We start from the raw sequence: 21,475 nt of genomic DNA, 5'->3' as shown, positions 1-21,475 counted from the left end.
GGTGCACAATTCTACAATACATCATCTGTACACTGTATTGTGTGTTCACCATCCCAAGTTAAGTCTCTGTCTATCACCATTTATCTCCCCCAAACCCCCTCCACTAACCCTGCCCCCACAATCACCACACTGTTGTCCATATCCATGAGTTTTTTCTCTTTTGTTAAATCCCTCCACCCCCCACTGGCCCCCACCACGACAGCTGTCAGCATACTTTCTATCTTTGAGTCTGTCTCTATTTTGCTTGTTAATTCATTTTGTTCATTAGAGTCCACATTTGAGTGAAATCATACAGTACTTGTCTTTCTCTGACTGGCTTATTTCACTTAGCATAATGCTCTCCAGGTCCATCCATGCTATGGCAAAGGGTAAGATTTCCTTCTCTCTTTTTTAAAGAACTAATGACTAATTTATAGACTACTGGGGTAGCTTTCTTCAGTTCTGTTTTATTTTATTTTTTCACTTTTTTTTTCTTTATTTCTTTTAGAGACAAAGGGAGAGAGAGAGACAGAAACATCAATGAGAGAGAACACTGATTGGCCGCCTCCTGCATGCCCCCCACTGGGGATCAGGCCCACATCCTGGGCATGTGCTCTGACCTGGTGCATGGATCGACACTCAACCACTGAGCCACACCCGCTGATCTCTTTTTATGTTTTTAAACTTCACCATAGGATAAGTTTTTATTGGTTTTTAGAGAGAGGGGGAGAGAGTGAAACATCGAGTAGGTGCTCAGACCTCAATTAAACTCACAACCTGAACAGGTGCCCTGAGCGGGAATTGAACCTGTAAACCTTTTGATGTACGGATGACACTCAACCAACTGAGCCACCTGGCCTGGGCAATTTCCTTTTTTTTTTTTTTTTAATAGTCAAGTAGTGTTCCATTGTGTAAATGTACCACAGTTTTATCTACTAATCTACTGATGGGTACTTGGGTTACTTTCCGGATCTTGGCTATTGTAAATAATTAACATAGGGGGGCATACATTCTCTCAAATTAGTGTTTTGGGTTTCTTCAGGTGTAGTCCCAGAAGTAGAACTGCTGAGTCATAAGGTAGTCTCATTTTTAATTTTTTGAGGTAACTCTACACTGCTTTCCATAGTGGCTGCATCAATCTACATTCCCACCAATAGTCCCTTTTCTCCACATCATGGCCAACACTTGTTGTTTGTTGATTTACGATGATAGCCATTCTAACAGGTGTGAGGTGATATTTCATTGTGGTTTTAATTTGCATTTCTCTGATGATTAATGATATTGAGCAATACAGAGTACTTTTGTTTCTGGTTTGAATTGATATGGTATTAGTGTTGCACTATTTAGGATAATAGTTGCTAAAACATTTAGTAACGCATCTTTATTATATTTAGGGTGTTTTCTTCTCTACCTATCTTACTTTAGAGTTTTAAAATTAAGAACGATAGCCCTGGCCGGTTTGGCTCAGCGGTTGGAGTGTCCACCTGCGGTCCGGAGAGACCTGGGTTCGGTTCCCACTAAGGGCATGTACCTCAGTTGCATTTTGTCTCCGGCCCTGGTTGGTCGTGCGGGTGGCAGCCACTCGATGTGTCCCTTTCACATCGATGTTTCCCTCTCTTCCTCTCTCTCCCTCCCACTCTATCTGTACAAAAAAAGGAAAAATGTCCTCGGGTGAGGATAAAAAATAAATAAATAAATAAAATTAAGAACAATTGCTAAATTTTCTCCCAAATACCCTTTATACATCTATTGATATGATCATATGACTTTTTCTTTTTAAAAAATTTTTTAAAATTGATTTTTAGAGAGAGAGGAAGGGAGAGAGAGAGAGAGATAGAAACATCAGTTAGAGAGAACATCGACTGGCTGCCTCCTGCATGCCCCCCACTGGAGATTGGGGCCTACAACCTGGGCATGTGCCCTGACTGGGAATCGAACCAGTGACCTCTTGGTGCATAGGTCGATGCTCAACCCTTGAGTCACATTGGCCAGGCATCTTTTTCTTCTTTAAATTATTAATATAATTAATAATTACTTTGATAGGTTTCCTGAAACTCAACCATTCCTATATTCCTGGAAAAAGACCTTCCTATTCTTTCTGATATCCTACAGGACTACATTTGATAAGATAAGGTGTATTTTACACATCATATAATTTGGCATTTCAAGTATACAATTCAGTGGTTTTTAGCAAATTTACCAAGTTGTGCAACCATTACCTTAAAACAGTTTTGGAACAATTTTATCACTTCAATTAGAGATGCCTGTTTACTACTTTTTTTCTTTTATGCCTGTTTACTATTAATCTGTTCCCATCTCCTGTCCCAAGCACCAATCTCTCTTAATACATTTGTCTTTTTAAATGTTTTATATAGACAGAATCATACAATATGCGGTCTCTTATGTCACTTATGCTTTGCTTTTTTTTTTTTTTTTTTAAATTTAGCATGTTTTTGAGGTCCATCTATGTGTAACATGTATCAGTACTTCATTTCTTTTTTTGAATATACCACATTCACCTGTCTGTTCACCAGCTGATGGACACTTAGAGTGTTTCTAGTTTTTGGCCATTATGAATAAAGCTGTTAAGAACATTTGTTTGCAAGTCTTCATGTAAATATATATGTTTTCATTTCTCTTAGTAGATATCTAGGTGTAGAATTGCTGGGTCATCTGGTAAATTTACGTTAATTTTTTAAGAAACGGCCAAACTTTTCTAAGGTGGTTACACCATTTTATATGCCCACCAGAAAAATATGAGAGTTCCTGTTTCTTTACATTCTCACCAACAAATGTTACTATCTCCTTTAATTTTTGACATTTGAGTGAGAAGAAAATGTGATTTTACTTTGCATTTCCTTAGTGACTAACAATATTGAGAATATGTTCATATTTTGATAATGGAAGAAAAGGAAGTTTCTAACAAAAGTCACTGTAAAAAAGTTTGCAGCATTTGGAAACTGAGAACAGCAAAAGGCAAAAAAGCCAAATTAAGACATACATCTCAGAACCTATGCTAGAGTATGCATTTTGGTATTAATTATTCCATATTTTTTCTATGCACACAAAATACAGTTATACTTGCTCCAGAAACCATTAATGAATATGCATTGAGTTGACTCATTTAGATTAATCTTAATGTTTATATTACTCTGTTATAAATAATTTAGTTCTTTCAAAATAAAAATAAATGTGAAAAAATTATACAAAGTAGCCTTGAGAGACTTAATAGTTACTGCAATTATAAGTAAAACATATGTCTTAGCATGCTGACAGTCTCTATAAATCATAAATAAATTGGATTAATTATATATATTTTTCCTCCCAGAGGGATTAATTATATTTAAGTAGAGAGATAAAAGTAATAGAAGAAAATCTAAAGCCATTAATCCAAGTATAAGATTAATTAAATGAAAGGTGCCAGATATCATCTGGAAAAGCTTTCAGAAGGCACTGAGGGAGAACTACAAAATATAGACTAAGGTATACTCTGCATTTTAGGTGAATACTATGTGCCTTCTCTGCCATAAGAATGGCAAATTATTAAGATAAAAGCATTTAGAAAATAGAAGAAATGTTTTCAATTTGTAAATTTTTATCTTTACTCCTATTCTTGCTCAGCATATGACTATCTCTCTGAAACTGTCCCCTTCCAAAACTGAATGTGAATGATTTATAAAATCTATAGGCTTTAAAAAATGTTTTTGTATCAAAAACCTGTAAATCAAAAAAATACTAAAGATAAATACAAACTCATTTTATATTTTTGATTTTTAATAGAAAACAACAGTGAGAATTGAGAACAGAATTGTAAAGGCCAAGATACTTGTAAAACAAACTATATACATTGGGAACATTAAGAATTTAGGTGTCAAAAATCTTTTAAGTAATGTACTTATGTCCTAGTATTTCTATTTACATGGTTTAAAATTTGATCAAATAGAAAAATTTGGAATGCTTTCAAAGGTAAAATAAAATGGCCACAAACACTTGTTTTCTGGATTATTCAGTTTTTAAAAGAGGCACACTAAAACGATCATTTGGTAGAGAATTACAATTACATGTTATTTCTCACATCATTTTAGGGATCTACTGGGAAATACCACAATACAATTACTCTATGTAAGTTGAACCCCGTCCAGAAAGGCTAAATAGAATGTTTCATATTAACCTAATAGGGTAAAACCTCATTGAGGAAGGAACAATTTCACAAAAGTAAATTGTAAGGTAACTGGACCTAATGGCAATTTTAAAAAAACATTAATCATTTATCATTTGATAGTTACTGGAAAGTTTAAATAATTGTCATACTTTTGTATCCTTTAATTTTTTTGTTTTTATTTTTTATTGAGATATAACTGACATAAATACTAGTTTTAGGTATAGAACATAAAATTATATATATATATATATATATATATATATATATATATATATATATATATAACAAAATGATCACCACAGTTACACATTGTTTTTTTTTCCTGCAAGGAGAACTATTTATTTATTTATTTTTATTGTTGACACTATTACAGATGTCTCCATTCCCTTCCCCTCCTTAGACCCTTCCACTCAGCACTGCCCCCTTCTCTCTGGCCATCAAACACTGTTGTCTGTATCCATGGCAAGGATAACTTTTTAGATCTACTCAGCAATTATCGAATATACACTACAATATTATTAATTATCTATATTACACCCCAGGACTTATTTATTTTATAACTGGAAGTTTATACCTTATGACCACTATAACCTATTTCACCCACCCCACCTCCTTTTTCCTATCTTTTATTTTATTATTTTTTATTTACTAATTTGAGAGAGAGAGAGAAAGAGAGAGACAGAAACATCAATTTGTTGTTCCACTTATTCATTCATTCATTGGTTGATTCCTTGACCTCTCCGGACAATGCTCTAACCTACTCCAGGGCCATTCCCTATCTTTTAAAATAAAACATTTAGAATACAATTCAACATTTTCTTGATGATTTTAGAGTCTACTTCAAAACTCTGTCACTTGATAAGTCTAATTTGGCAAACTTGCACTTTACTTTTAGGAAGGAGAAAAAAAATTCCTAATATCTCTAAATATCACAATAGTGCAACATAGTATTATCATTGCAAAAAAGAAAAACATTGCTTAGAAAGGTGAAGTAACTTGTTTAAATTATAGTTGGCTATCCATTCTGCGTTTGCAGATCCAACCAACCACATAAATATATATATATATGTTTGTTTGTTTTGTTTTGTTTTGTTAATCCTCACTCGAGGTTATTTTTTCCATTGATTTTAGATAGAGTGGAAGGGAAAAAGAGAAACATTGATGTGACAGAGACACATTGATTGGTTGCCTCCTGCTCAACCTCAACCAGGGCTGGGGATCAAACTGGAACTCCAGGTACATACCCTTGACCAGAATTGAATCTGCGACCCTCCGGTCTGCAGGCCGACACTCTAACCGCTGAGCAAAACTGACTAGGGTGATCAAAAAAAAATTTTTTTTTAAGTTACATCATTGCTGATGTGTACTAGGCAGCTAGGCCCACAATGATTGCATCTGTACTGCATGTGTACAGACTTTTTTTTTCTTGTCATTATTCCCTAAAGCAGCAATACAATGATTTACAGAGCATTTACATTATATTAGGTATTATAAGTAATTTAGAGATGATTTAAAGTATATGGTAGATGTATACAGGTTATATGTAAATACTATGTCATTTTATATGAGGTACTTAAGATACTGGTATCTGTGGGGTGTCCTGAAACCAATCCCTCAAGAAAACAGAGGAATGACTCTATACAGGGCAATGTAACTTCCACGACCACTACTCATCAGGCTAAGACAGTAGCGCTTAAACTTGAGTGTACACCAATATACCTGAGAGCTTGTTAAGACACAATTTGCTAGGCCTCACCCTCAGAGTTTCAGATTTAGTAGGTGTAGAGTAAGGCCTAATAATTTGCATTTTAAATAGTTTTCCATATGGTGCTGATCCTACAGTTGGGGAACACACTTTGAGAACCACTGGGCTAATCCAGTGGGTTTTGGGGTCATTATTTGTCTTCTCTTTAGCATCTGATGATGTTAAAATTTCCTCCTTCTTGAACGTGAAATCTCTTTATTCTCTTCAAATTTTAAGAAATCTCTTCAAAATTTCTTAGACTCTAAGAATATTAAAAGTATCAAGAAGCTCTGGGAACATGATTCTTTCACTTCTTTCACCACCTTCAAAACCAGTTCTTCATTCTGTTTTCTTTTTCTTAATTGACAGCACCTTCATTAACCTAATTACATAGATCGGAATCATTCTGGACCCCTGTTAATTTTTTACTCCCCCACCTCCATTCAATTGGACATTAAATTGTATCAATTCTTCTTCCTAAATAGCTCTTGAGCCTGATAATTTCTCTATCTCCATTGCCACAGAATGCTTAATTCTCTTGTGTGAATCCAACAGCTTTCCTAATGGGTTTCTACTTTGACCTCTCAAATCCACTCTCCGCAATGCAGTTACAAGATCTTTCTAAAATAAGACGATAATTATGCTATTCCCTATTTAAAACCCTTTGGTGCTTCATTATTGATTTTTTATTTTTTAATATGTTTTTATTGATTTTCTATATATATAGAGATAGAAACATCGATGAGAGAGAGATACAGTGATCAGTGATTGGCTGCCTCCTGTAAGCACGGTACTGGGGATCTAGCCCGCAACCTCAGCATGTGCGCTGATTGGGCATTGAACCAGGACCTCCCAGTCCAGGGGATAATACTCAATCCACTGACCCACACTGGCTGGGTGGGTTTTTTTTTTTTATTAATCCTCACCTGAGGATATTTTTTGATATTTTGCTCAGATAGAGTGGGAGGAAGAGAGAGAGAGAGGAACATCGACATGAAAGGGACACATCGAGTGGTTGCCACCCACACGACCCAACCAGGGCCAGGGACAAACTGCAACCGAGGTACATTCCCTTAGTGGGAACCGAACCCGGGTCTCTCTGGACTGAAGGCCAATGCTCTAACCACTGAGAAAACCGGCCAGGGCTGGGTAGTTTTTTATTTTTAATTTTATGGGTGATAAAAACATATGGTTTTACTTTTTTGGTGTGTTATTTCATTTGTACAAGTGGTAGACCAAATGATCTCCAAAGTGCCTTTCAAATCTAAGATATTATGAATATAATTATCAGCAGTATCCTGCATACTCCAAGAAAATCTGAAAGTTTTTTAGAGTCATACAAATATAGTACCATAAATACTTGAAATCGCAGGACTGAAGAAAACTGGCAGCTTATTTAATTGCACAAATTATTTTAAAAGTCTAATTACAATTTTTCAGATTTTATATTCTTTCATCTAGAAAAGGATAAGAAAAAAGTTCTGCTAGGTATCAGAAAAAATATAACTTGTCTTTAAATCTGATTTTGAGAGAAATGTCTTATGATCTTATTTTTCCAGAATTGTCATTAATTAATGTATTTCATTCCTGTGAATCCATACAACATTCTATCTGAAGTGGTAGGTTTTTCTTATAAAGCATCAGCACTGCCCTGGACCAGTAGCTCCATTGATTAGAGCATCATCCCGATATACCAAGGTTGTGGGTTTGATCCTGGGTCAGGGCACATACAAGAATCAACCAATAAATGCATAAATAAGTGGAACAAACCTCCCCCTCCTGCCTTCCCCTTTCTCTAAAATCAATAAAACTTTTTTTTTTTAAAAAACAGAGCATCAGCAATGATTTTTGCCTCCAACTTTTGCTCACAAAAGCTAGAAATAATACAGAATCCTCAAGATAAATACAAATAGGATAAGTTTTATGACACTTTAAACAACAATAAAAAGTATGACCTTGGGCCCTGGCCAGTTTGGCTCAACGGTTAGAGCATTGGCCTGCGGTCCAGAGAGGCCCAGGTTTGGTTCCTGCTAAGGGCCCGTACCTCGGTTTGTCCCTGGCCCTGGTTGGTCATGCGGGTGGCAGCCACTCGATGTGTCCCTTTTACGTCAATGTTTCTCTCTCTCTCTCTCCCTCCCTCCCATTCTATCTGAACTAAAAATATCCTCAGGTGAGGATTAAAAAAAAGAAAAAGAAAAAAGAAAGTATGACCTTGAGCAGTAACAGTTCATTCTTGCTCTACTTTCAAGGCCTTTTTCTCTATTCAAGGCCTCAAAATGTGCAGTAAAGTATACAGAGAAAATTTTTGTATATTCCAGTCAAAAGGGAAAACTCTGTATGTAAATATGTTATGAGTCAGTTGCCTCGAATATACCAACTAGATATCTCTCAATTGTAAACTAGTGATAATACCATTACTCTTATTATTTTAATTTGTATTGAATTTATTGGGGTGACATTAGTTAATAAAATCATATAGGTTTCAGATGTACAATTCTACTTTACATAATCTATATATTGTGTTGTGTGTTCACCACCCCAAGTCAAGTCTCTTTCTGTCACCATTTATTCCCTTTTTACCCTCTTCTACACTCCCCCCACCTTATTTTCCCTTGGTAATCACCATACTATTGTCTGCATCTATGAGTTTGTTTTTTTCTTTAATCTCTTGTGCTTGATTTCTAGTTTCATACTACTATGGTCAGCAAAGATGCTTGATATGATTTCCATTTCTTAAATTTATTGAGACTTGTTTTGTTTCCTAATATGTGGTCTCTCTTAGAAAATATTCCATGTGCACTTGAAAATAATGTATATTCTGCTGCTTTGGGGTGAATAGCTCTGAAGATATCAATTAAATCCATCTAATCTACTGTGTCTTTTAAGGCCACCATTCCCTTGTTGATTTTCTGACTGGAAGATCTATCCATTGATATCAATGGGGTGTTAAAATCCACTATTATTGTCAGTCTCTCCCTTTATGTCCATAAAGATTTGCTTTACATATTTAGGTGCTCTTATGTTGGGTGCATGAATGTTTACAAGCATTATATCATCTTCTTGGATTGCTCCATTTATTATTGTGCAGTGTTCTTCTTTGCTTCTTACTTCAGCCTTTGTTTTAAAGTCTATTTAGTCAGTTAAAAGTATTGCTATCCTGGATTTTTTTTTTTTTTGCATTTCCATTTGCATGAACTATCTTTTTCCATCCCTTTATTTTCATTCTGTGTGTACCTTTTTTTTTTTCCCTGAGGTGGTTCCCTTGTAGACCAGTCTTATTTTCTTATCCATTCAGCTATCCTGTATCTTTTGATTGGAGCATTTAAGCCATTTAAATTTAAAGTGATTATAGACAGGTATGTATTTATTTCCATTTTATTCTTTTAACTATGTTCCTATTTCATCCTCCTCCTCCTCTTGTTCTCCTTCTTCTTCCCCTTCTTCCTCCTCCATCTTCTTCCTCTCTCTCCTCCTTCTTCTTTCTTCCTCCTCTTCTTCTAGAAGATCCTTTAACATTTCTTGTAATACCGGTTTGGTGGTAAAACAAACAAACAAACAAACAAACAACTCCTTTAGCTGCTTCTTGTCTGGAAACTCATTATTTCTCCTTCAATTTTACATGTTAGTCTTGCTGGGTAAAGCAGTCTTGGTTGTAGGTACCTGTTTTTCATCACTCAATATTTCATGCCAATCTTTTCTGGTCAGAAATGTTTCTGTGGAGAAATCAGCTGACAGTCTTATGGGAGATCCCTTGTAGGTGACCAACTGTTTTCTCTTGCTGCTTTTAAGATTCTCTCTTTGTCTTTAAACTTTGCCGTTTTAATTATGATGTGTCTTGGTATGGACCTCTTTGAGTTCATCTTGTTTGGGACTCTCTGCATTTCCTGGACGTGTGCCTTGTTTTCCTTGACTAGGTTAGGAAAGTTTTCAGTCATTATTTCTTCAAATAGGTTCTCAATCCCTTGCTCTCTCTCTTCACCTTCTGGCACTCCTATAATAAAGGTATCCTAAAGGTCCCTTAAATTATCCTCAGTTTTTAAAAATCCTTTTTTCATTTTGCTGCTCTGATTGGGTGTTTTCTGCTACCTTGTTTTCCAAATTGCTGATTCAATCCTCTGCTTCATCCAACCTACTGTTTATTTCTACTAGTGTACTCTTCATTTCAGATACTGTATTCTTCAATTTTGACTGGTTCTTTTTTTATGGGTTCCATGTCCTTTTTTTATGCTTGCTATTTCCTTATTGAAGTTCTCACTAAGTTCATTGAATAATCTTATAACCATTTTTTTGACCTGTATATCTGGTAAATTGCTTGCCTCCATTTCATTTAGCTCCTTTTCTAGAGATTTCTCCTGTTCTTTCATTTAGGGCATGTTTGTCTTCCCATAGTGGCTGCTGCCCCTTTGGGTTTATTTCTATATATTAGGTAGATCTGCTATGATTCCCAATGGTAGGGTGGCCTTACGTAGTAGGTGTCCTGTGGGACCCAGTGGCACAGTCTCCTTGATCATCTGATCTGTGTGCTTCTGGAATGTCCCTTGCATGGGTTATATGGGCCCTTATGTTGTAACAGAGTCTCTTTTGTTGTTGTTAATCCTTACTCAAGGATATTTTTCCACTGACTTTTTAGATAGAGTGGAAGGAAGGGAGAGAGAGAGAACATCGATGTGAGAGACACACATCAATTGGTTGCCTCCCACATGACCTTGACCAGGATGGGGATTAAACCTGCAACCCTGGTACGTGCCCTTGACCAAAACTGAGCCCACAAACCTTTGATCCTTGGGTCGATGCTCTAACCACTGAGCAAAATAAGCCAGGCTTGTGTGGAGTCTTGATTGCCATTGGCCCAATTGTGTGTGGGCCTGATCCTCAGGCTGGCTGACTGTGAATATTGACTCTAACCAGAGTATATGACCTGCTGTGCAGGTTCTGACTTTACAAAGTTGAAATCTTCAGCAGGGTCTGGTACCTGTCAAGATCTCCTTTTAGATATGCTGCTTGTGAAGCTAATTGGATCCTGCTCAGATATGTCTGAAGCTGGCCAATGGTGTTGGTTCTGGGACCTATTGGGTGAGACTCTGGTATAGGTCAATGTCAGACACTGCCTTTGACTGCCCCTGGACAACCTGTTTAAACCTACAGAGCAATTCACAGTTTGTGGCTGCCTCTTCTGGGCCTGTGTATTCTTGGAAGGATCCAGCTATGTACCAAGTTTGGCTTTTACCAGCACTGGGCCCGTAAGTGGTCAGCAAATGTCCCAAGGCACCCTGAGATCCGTCTCTGCCTGTCTCCATCTGTTGGCTCCCTGTAGGCTCTTCACTAAAAGAGCCTCTGGTGGTATTTGAGTTGCATGATGTATGTTCTTAATGAGTCACCAGGTAGGGGTGAGTGGTGTTCACCAGATTGATATAGATTCTAAAGTCAATGCCAGTGCTGGGTCTGAGGCCACTCAGCAAATGTCTCAGGGTATACCATATATAACTGCCAGGTGCCTGCAGACCTCTGTGGTGGGACGGGGTCTCAGGGAGTTGTCGGAGCAAGTCAGCAGAGTTTATTAGGCCCAAACAGACCAAGATTTAGCTGTATGAAGGGAGGCCTCTACACAAGATGGGTGTGTGAGAGAAAAAACAAAGACAAAAAAATGGCCCCTGTTCTAGAGCCCCACAAGGTATTCTGTCCAAGATTCTTCCAGGAGCCCAAGCTCTACAGGTGGGTCCACTGGGAATTGGGATGGTAGGGGTAGAGTACAGTAGAACCTCAGTTCTTTAACTTAATTCATTCTGAAAAGACGTTGAAAACGGAATCAATTTTTCCCATTAGAAATAATGTAAATTGAATTAATTCATTCCAACCCCCTAAATGACTCCCTGTTTTAACTTTTCTCATATATAGTACATGTCTAATCTACAAGCAAACATTCCTTTTATTAAATTTATCGAACCACCCTCTACTAGCCTTAAATGAATCGCTTTAAGCACTCATTCCAGGGGTCTCTTTCTGGAAGTCAACATGCAGCATCTTTGCTTTTGCACATATCACTGGCTCCAAAATGCTGTCACTAGCTAACTGCTTTTCATTTATCCAAATCAACAACAGTTTTTCTCTCTCTTCAACTGCCTATGATTATTGTTTCTTTCACACCTTTAGTAACATTAGCACTCTTGATGGCCTCTTTATGCTTTAAAATCGTTCTAATCATCCATTTCACCAGCAACAAAAGCTAAAAAAAAAAAAAAAAAAAAAAACCCACAAAAATATTCACAGCACAATTTCCTGAGATGTTAGCATGGCAAGGTTGAGCTGTAACCTGACTTAAACTGGTGCATTCTCTCCTTTGTTTATGGCCTGAGAGACGCTTTCTGTCATGCTAACGTATTAGCATGAAAGGGTTGTCAGGTTGAGAACCCAAGTTAATGGAGACAGTTTTCTGTGAACAACTTGGTTGAGAACTGAACTGTTTGAGATGGAAGACATTTGAGAAATGAGGTTTCACTGTATCTCCCATGAGGGGAAGGTACCACTCAGGTTCACAGGAAAGTGGGAGGAATTGCCCCCACCCAAATCCACACCACTCTTTCCCTGATACCCCCTGAGCCTGCCCAGATCTCTATGCCTGGCCCAGGCAACTGACTCCTCAGCAGGGCCCAAGCTCCACAAAGTGAGGTGACTGGGAGTCTAGAGGGTGGGCTAATGCTTTCCCCCAGGCTCATGCTGTAGGTGGGAAGTGCTCCATTCAGAAAGATGGTATCTGCAGTGACTCACCACAGGGGTCCCAGTAGCTGTCTTCTCACCACTCTCCCCAGGGCTACAAATCCCAGTCTCTCCTTGCAAAACTAGTTTGTTCCACCCTCCCTCTGCTGGAACCTGGGGTGAGTGGCTGAGAATGAGATTTTGTGCATAGGCCCTTTAAGAGGGTACCTGTGTTGCTAGCAGACTTATGTCTCTCCCTGGTAGACAGAATCCCCACTGATTTTCACAACCAGGTGTTATGTGGGTGCCTGTTTCTGGGTCTGGTGCTCTGGAGACGGGGGAGCCTGGTGTGGTGTTTGAGACCCCACACTCCTCAGTGGGAACCTCTGCAGCTGAGACATCCCTCTGGAATCTCAGGTGACACCCATGGGAGCAGGGCAGCCCTTTACACATCTTCACTCTTCCGACCAGTCTCTGTAGTAGACAGTTAGACAGGCATGAGCAGAGTAGGATTGATAGGCCAGGTATTACATGTCACCCATGGCAGAAAGTCCTGGGTGCCTAGTAACAGGCAAAACAAGTATTTTAGGCTAGGACCTTACCTTCCCCTCCACCCCCTGCCCCAGGGTTACCTTTCCACCCCTAGTATGTCACCACTCATGTGGGTTAGACCACCTGACCTTTCTTATCATTAGTCATGTGGTTTAGACCCCCAACCTCTTAGAGGAGGAACAAGGGGGTCAGAGAAATGCCTTATAGACTCCCATACAAGCCCTTGCAAGACTACTTCCTCAAGCATTAAGCCCCCAGGACAATGAGGTTCTGGCCCATATCAAATAATCTTAGGAACAAAGCCTCAGGTCTCTTGACCACAGAGAGAAGTTTTGGTCAAACTAGAGATAATGTTTAGGCCTCAGTTGTGTTTCAGTTCCAGGCCTAGATAAGTAGCAAAACCAGATGAAGTTGCACCTGGCTGACATCAGGACCACCTGTAACGACTAATGACCCCTCCTACTGCTGACCAATCAGTAGAGACCACAACCCTGAAAGGTCATACCTGGAAAGCTGATGAACATTCTATTGATATCCTCCTCTGAGACCTCCAGATAAAAAAACCTCAAGAGGAAGGACTCAGTACGCAATCTCTCTCAATCTCTCTCTCTCTCTCTCTCTCTCTCTCTCTCTCTCTCTCTCTCTCTCTCTCTCTCCCTCCTCTCCCTCTCTTTCTCTCTCTCCAGCATGCCCGCACCTATCTCCACCCCTTTCTTTCCTCTGGCATGCTCTCTGAAGCATGTTTACATCTTCCCCCCTCTTGTTCTCTTTGTCTTTCTTTCTCCAAGCTCCAACAGCCCTTCTTTTACCTCTGTAACTTGTTTACTGAGCCCACACAGCCCAGCTGGCTCAGTTCCTTCATGGCTCACTTCTTCTACCTCTGTGACTTTCTAAATAAACCTTTGCTTGTATTTGAGTCTTGACTTTGAATTCTTTCTTAGCCAAACCTCAAGGACTGAGGTCTAACATCTGGTGCCATTTGCCACTAATGTCTTGATGTGGCTTCTTTTGTAAATCCTTGGTTATAAGACTTCTATTCAGCTAGTCTTCAATTGGTTATTTAAGTTGATTGTTCTACATTTTAGTTGTAATTCCAGTTTGTCCTGGGAGAAGGTGTGTGCAACATCCGCCTACTCCACTGCCATCTTGGGTCTCTCCATATCACTATTATTTACAGCACAATTTATTTCACAGAGCACATTTCTTGTACCCATAATAATCCTGTGAGATGGTCAAAGAGGATGTTATCTCCATTTGACATATGAAGAAACTGAGGTGTGTGAATATGCTAGGTCACAGAGTTTTAAAATCTCAGAGATGAGCCCTGGCCGGTTTGGCTCAGCGGTTAGAGCGTCGGCCTGCGGTCCGGAGAGACCCGGGTTCGGTTCCCGCTAAGGGCACATACTTCGGTTGCAGTTTGTCCCCGGCCCTGGTTGGTCGTGCGGGTGGCAGCCACTCGATGTGTCCCTTCACGTCGATGTTTCTCATTCTCTCTCCCTTCCTCTCTCTCCCTCCCACTCTATCTGTAAAAAAAAAAAAAAAAAAAACTAAAAAAAAAAAAAATAAAATAAAATCTCAGAGATGAAATTATTATCATGTCTCATTAATTTTTGTATTACCCAAATCTAGCATTTAGTGAATACTTAATAAATGTGTGGCAAATGAAGTAATCTAAATTTTCTGGTTCCTAGTATTTAGTGTTCCTTTTATTAGCAGCTTTACTAATTCTTCAATTGCTAGGATACATTTGTAGCTTAGTCAAATAAAATTACTAATCCCAAAGCAACAATGTTACTTAATTAATGCAATTTAGGTTACTTAACTGATACAGTCAGATCCGCTGGGTTAAAAACATAAACAGAACTTTTTTTTTTAGCTCATTATCTTTTCCCTTAAACACTTCATAGGAATATATGTAAAACAATTCTGTGGAATAGGAGAGTAAGAAAGAAAACCTATAGACAAATATATATTAATGTAATTAGCATAAAGTGAATACTCAAATGTTGTTGAAATTATGACAGTTTTTAAATAACCAAAAATTGTTTACCTGTGGCGCAAGAAGAGGTAGCCTAATATAAGCCAAAAGTTTACTGAGATCTTTCCGTCTCTGTTCCAAATCATGACGGACCCAAGTAAGAAGTGCATTCAATATCGTCTCCTCATTAGGAATGTTCATGTCATCACTGGCTAAGAGCTTTGCAATTTCACTGGCTGGTAATAGTACAAATTCCTGGTTTCGAATTACCTCCATAAAATGTTCCTAGAGAGAAAGTAAATATCATATAAACATAAACAATGTGTTTTTTATTTTTTTTTATTTTTTATGTCCATCAGTTTATTTAAAAGAAACTAAAATTTTTGAATTAGATGCCAAAACAGTTTATACTTTAGATTTTCCTTACAATTTAGTACTGCTTGCTAGGAAAGAAACACAGTAGAAAAAAGAAATTAAACTACAATCATGTTGTTAAACTTTTTATTTCTATATTAAGTAGAATTAAAGTGTTATATCATTTATTATATTTTAAAAATGGATGTGGGACTTTTCAGTATTGCTTTGTTCAAATTAGAGGATACTTTTGGTATGTCTTTCAAAGAAGATAAAAAAGTAGACACTGAGATGCATGATACTTTAACATTAAAATTTAGTTTAGATTTGTGATTGCTGTAGAATTTGGTCAACAGTGGAGCTGGATATCTAGATGAACTGCGAGGCTATTTCTCTTACCCTGAAATAGCCTCCAGGCTGGTTAGATTTCCCAAGACCATTCTGGACTATAGAAGACTTCTCAGACTCTCCCCAGAGAAGAGTATATGTCCTTAGGGCTATCCTAAAACCACATTGGCCTTTAAGACTGTTTTGATGTTGTTTATAAGACCATCCAGGATTTTAAGTCTGTTTTGAAAACTTTAATCTCTTCTAATGTGATTTATGTATATAGTTCTATTGGTCTCATAGAAAAAAGAGCCAAAGTAAAAGTGTTGACCTAGAATGCACTGGGACTCCAGGACCTAATACTGAAGATACTCAGTGCTGGCCACATACTAGAATCAGGCTCCTTTTCATTTGAAATGGGAGATAGAAATGCCCTTAGATGTGAGAGAGTGACTTTTATTAGGCTATTATACTAAGCAATCTGAAGAGAAGGGAAACTTACTCTCTGGTATACAATACAAGATTACAAATCTTAATGCATGGATTGATTACACTGTTGTAATATAAATGCAAACGCTAAACATATTGTCCCTTACTGTTTTTCTTATACTTCCTAATGTGCTATTACTATTTCAGCATATAGAGTTTTAGTAAAATAGCTAAGGCTGTTTAAATTAGAGCTACAGATAAGGACTATCAATAACTATCTCCTATATTAAAATGAGAATTATATTTTCCATACAGCCTGCAGTAACCCTAGTTATGTACTGATCTAAAATATATCTTGGGTTGACATTCTTTTCTGTAGAAATTCTTAAGAGGAAAACCATACATGAATAATTAACTAAATTCAATTGCTTCAATTCATCATGATTTGTTAAAAATGCCAAAATGAATCTATTTTAAATGACTGATTATCATTTTCAGAAATATATTTTAATAAAACCTCAATGCTGGAATGGCTTCATGCAAACTGTTCTACACCGTTGTATACTGACATTATAAAATGATTTGGTAACATAGCAAGAGCTATAAAAATGCTGAAGCTCTCAACCTAATTATCTCATTAGTAGTTTAATCCTTAATAAATAATTCACAAGAGAAAAAAAGCTGATGCTTCTCTAATGATGCTTATCTGCATTATTATTTATAATAGTAAAATTTGGGAAATAGCCTAAATGTCCAGCTACAGGGGGTTGTAACTCAATGGACTATTTAGTAGGCATTAAAAATCTCAAGGACAAAGATCACATAGAAATATGGAAAGATGTTTATTTTAAAATGTTAGATGAGATTCTGAAGAAATCAAATATGTTTTTCTAATTGTTCAAAGGTATAGTGTATGAAATAGTGAACATTTATACAACACTGATATAACTACTGCCATACTTTCACATGGTATTAATTGCATTTCATCAATGAGAAGAACCTATTATATAAATATTCTTTTGATTGCTTATTTGTTGATATATCTATTACAGAACAATGCCAATTTCATTCTAGTATAATTCATATTCAGTGAAAATTGAGTTTTTAACAACTTATGGAAATACTACCAAACTTAAGCTTAAATACAAGTGCTTTTCAAAAATATTTGGTTTTGAAGGTATTTTAGTAGAATGTTTTTATAGGTTTTTCTAGATCACAAACCAAATTTTAAGTTTTAAAATTAAATGTTTATATTTATTTTATAAATCCATAATGACATTAAATATTTGTAATGACATAACCAATCTTAGACTTTTTTGCAGAGGTTTAATGACTTCCTCCAGGTAAAATTCACTGGTAGTCAGAACAAGAACAAAAAATTTCAAGATTTTAGGATTACTGGAAGGAACTCCTCACCCTTTCCTACTTGTACTCATTCAGGATCAGTGAATATCCAAAGTACAGAAGCCTTTTACTGATTGTGCCAACTGAATTCACTATGTGGCATTATGCTTACTTCATATTTTGAATCCATTTTATGATACAAACAGCTATCATGCTACCAAAAACTTGCTAGCATTATGCTCCCTTCCCCTTGGAATAGTTTTTAAGTAAATAAAATTACTGAGGGATTTATTTAAACTGAAGATTGAATTTTGTTATAAATTTTCATTCAGTTCCCATAGCAACAATTCAAATCACACAATCTGCTTCTAAGTTACTTATTGTTATTAGAATTCAATTTCATATCTCTGTTGCAACTGAATAATGTCAAATAATGGCTTGAGAAAAAAATAACTACCACAACTACTTGATTATAAAAAGAGTTTTAAAAACATTGAGCTAATTTAAATTTAATTTATGTCTAAGTCTTTAAAAAGCAGCAATTGTGCCTCTACTGTAAACAACAGGAGTGACCTAAATGCATACAAATGTTTTCATGTGAATAAACCTCCTTCCTAGGAAAGAGATATTACTTAAATCATGAATTAATTATAAAGATTAGAAAAAAATCCAGCTTTATTTCATTCATATTCATGTTATTCCAAAAAGTATTTGACGTTGAAATGAGAACTCTGCAAGGTTAAAATGAGAACTCTGTAAGGAAGAATAAAGATGGGGTGGGGGGGGGGAGTCTTTCCAAGGACTTAAAAAATGTTAACCTAACACCATGCTGTTTGTACAGTACTGCCCTGTCACACAATCTCTAAGATTTTCCACTGGAAGCACTATGACACATCATAAACAAGAACATTTCTGAAAAGTAATTATACCACAGGGAGCAAAAGGAATCACATAGGCTGTGTTTTTATATGAGCACTTTGTTCATCTACATAAATTCCTACCATGTTGAAGAGAGTAAATCTACATAATGATGGTGACAATGATGATGATGTCATTTATTGACTGGGTATGTTATGTATCAATCACAGTTTTAAGTGCTAAACTTCTATTAACTCATTTAATCCTCAATTAAGCTTATGAAGTAGTTAGACTTAATCTTCCCAATAGCTGTAAATAGCTATTCTTGTAATTTTTCCAGATCTCTACTTTTCTAGTGAAAGATACCTAAGTCCTTGTCAATCCCTTGAAGACAAAACAACTCAACAGGAAGATGGGGGATGGAGGACAGGGGAGAAAAAAACATATCCTAAAGGTTGACAAAAATTACTAATATGGATACCTGTATTTATGTATGTAAATGTTCACATGCTTTCTTCCCTAAAAGTTGTATTGCCTTAAATGATGCATTTAAAGCAAGAGTCTTCAATCACTGCCCAGAAGTAAAGACCCAAGTGTGGACAGATGGTCATTCCTTAAATATCCACACACCTTCCCTTTCCCAAATCCCTCTACTATTAAGATCATGAAGGTTGTTCCTAACAATATGCCCTCAACATACCCTTATTTTCTTGTGGTCCTAAATCTATCTGTACTCATTATCTTCCAGGCTTCTAAATCAGAACCCTCTCTGGGATTTTTTTTGAGCATATAATTTGCTACAATTAATAACACCTTTCTATATAGCTAAAACACTTACATAAAATGAGGTTTATCCATGATAAAGAGCCTCCCCTCAGCCTTCTATATTCTGTATTAGGATTGTACCAATACACTACAATCACTATCACCAACTTCCATCAGTGAATATGTGGACAATTATGAAATTCATCCATGTGTCACAAAGTAAAATGTTTGCTGGTAATCCTGCTTTAAAAACAGCAGAAAATCTTAACTGGAATAGTCCTCGGCCACTGTTCTTCTTAGAGACTGATAATTTAAGGCTTGACTCATATATGCAGGAAAAAGATTACTTGGTGCTTTTCCTCATAATTCAGTGAAAACAACGGATTAGACAGTGAACCTGAGCCTCAAGACATGTGACAGAGCCATGGGAAAACAACAACATGTAGATAAGCCTGCAACAATAAAGAATAAGGCAAAGAGCATATGCTTTCCTGCTTTTCAAAAAAAATACATACCATAGTATAATTGTGAGCCACTTTATGCAAATCTGTACAACCTTGGGCATCAGCAAAAGAACGGATTCCAAGACAGTTGGATGGGTGAAGCTGTTTCATTAAAAACTTACAGCATGCTTCCACAACCTGTGAGAGCTGAAGAAGGCAAGCTGTAGATAACAGGCACTCAATATTATCTTCTTTTAATTCAAGGCGGCCTTAATGATAAAAAGAAATTCCATTAATTATGGAATTATATTAACCATGGAATTATATTAACCTCAGTTTATAAACTAATTGGTGTTAACAATAATGTTTCTAAATAAGAATTCTTTACATGCATTTAGACCTAGATGATTGAAGACATTCCAAAAAGAAAAGAAAATGTATGAACTATTAAAAAATGAGCTCTTTATGACTTCTGCTAAAATAAAAAAATCAAAACTCATTTTTAGGATTTTAAAGAATGATTTAATTAGTAATATATCTATTATATATAACTCAAATTTTAAATGCATTAATTTAAACATATAGAATTAATTTCATTATTATATTAACATTTAAAAATATCATTCAAAAGTTTAATTATGAATAACCACTTTGAAGGTTCTAATACACAAATTTTAACTTAAAGAGGTATCACCAAGGGTGGTGATTATAATAACAGAATTAACTGTTAGCTGTGGCAGGCTTTATTAAAATCAGAAATATGAAATCTAATAATACAACATAAATCTAAGAGGTTTTAAATTTAAATTACCTGTATATGCATACTGAATTAGGGACCACAATGAATTCGGTTCTACACCTTCCATTTTTATTTCTTCTTGTCTTGCTTCCCTGACATCATTAGTAAACATGGCAGCAAAATAATCTGAGACAGAGGAGAGCACCAATCTGAGAACATATTAGAAGAAAAAGAAATCAGTAACCACGTTAAAGTTGATGTTCATTAATAAATGCTAATTTTATACAGTCTATATTTATAAAATAATTTATAATGTGAACTGAGACAAAACACATTCTTCCCCAAGAAAGGAAGTACACTGCACACTGAGAATCACATGAAATAAACTCTAAGTGGGATGAAAATAAATAGATGCTACTTTTTCTTCTTTCTCTCTCTCAAACTTTGTTACCCATAGAAAGTGCATGCTACTGGGAAACGCATTTTAAGTTTGACATATTGCTTTATGCTCTAGTTCCTTCCTTTGAATAATAAATTACCATTACTGAAAATTTTCTGCTGAGGTAATGATATACTCTTTCACTACTTAAATATCAATTTATAACATCTAGGGGGAAAAAAAAGCTACAAGTCCACAGCATTAAATTGACTATATATAAAAAAGGGGAAAAAATATAAAGGTTCTTTTCTGTTCATCACTCTGAAAATAACCTAAGATTTTGTTTTTTTAAAATATTTTTTTCTTTATTGATTTTAGAGAGAGGAAGGGAAGAGAGTGAGAGAGATAGAAACATTGATGAGAGAGAACATTGACTGGCTGCCTCCTGCATGCCCCCCACTGGGAATTGGGCCCACAACCTGGGCATGTGCCCTGACCAGGAATTGAACCTTCGACCTCTTGGTGTATGGGTTGATGATCAACCAGTGAGCTACACCGGCCGGGCATAACCTAAGCTTTTTAAATTTTAATCATACAAGTATTGAATATGTGGGAGACAATTTGAGAATGGTTTTAGCAAGTTATTTTTAACTTTTATGATATTTTTAATTATGGTATATTATATTTTGTTATAAAGTTATAATATTTGTGTTATAACACTACAAAACT

The 21,475-nt window shown here is 36.3% G+C and overlaps 1 protein-coding gene across 3 annotated transcripts in view; it reads right to left on the bottom strand.

Moving 5' to 3' along the window:
- KLHL5 (kelch like family member 5) overlaps window positions 1-21,475 on the bottom strand; it is a 142,523-nt gene that overhangs the window by 22,802 nt on the left and 98,246 nt on the right. For all 3 annotated transcript variants that reach the window (XM_036273831.1, XM_036273822.1, XM_036273816.1), the window contains exons 3-5: window positions 20,440-20,576; window positions 19,701-19,897; window positions 15,181-15,393 (exon numbers count right to left, since the gene is read on the bottom strand). In XM_036273831.1, coding sequence (XP_036129724.1) covers window positions 15,181-15,393; window positions 19,701-19,897; window positions 20,440-20,576 — 547 coding nt within the window. The remainder of the gene's footprint in view (window positions 1-15,180; window positions 15,394-19,700; window positions 19,898-20,439; window positions 20,577-21,475) is intronic.

The sequence above is a fragment of the Molossus molossus genome, unplaced genomic scaffold (genome assembly GCF_014108415.1).
Source record: "Molossus molossus isolate mMolMol1 unplaced genomic scaffold, mMolMol1.p scaffold_m16_p_1, whole genome shotgun sequence".
In the NCBI taxonomy this organism is placed as follows: domain Eukaryota; kingdom Metazoa; phylum Chordata; class Mammalia; order Chiroptera; family Molossidae; genus Molossus; species Molossus molossus.
The sequence above is the reverse complement of the archived record's forward strand: the minus strand, read 5'-3'. Positions and strand labels throughout refer to the sequence as shown.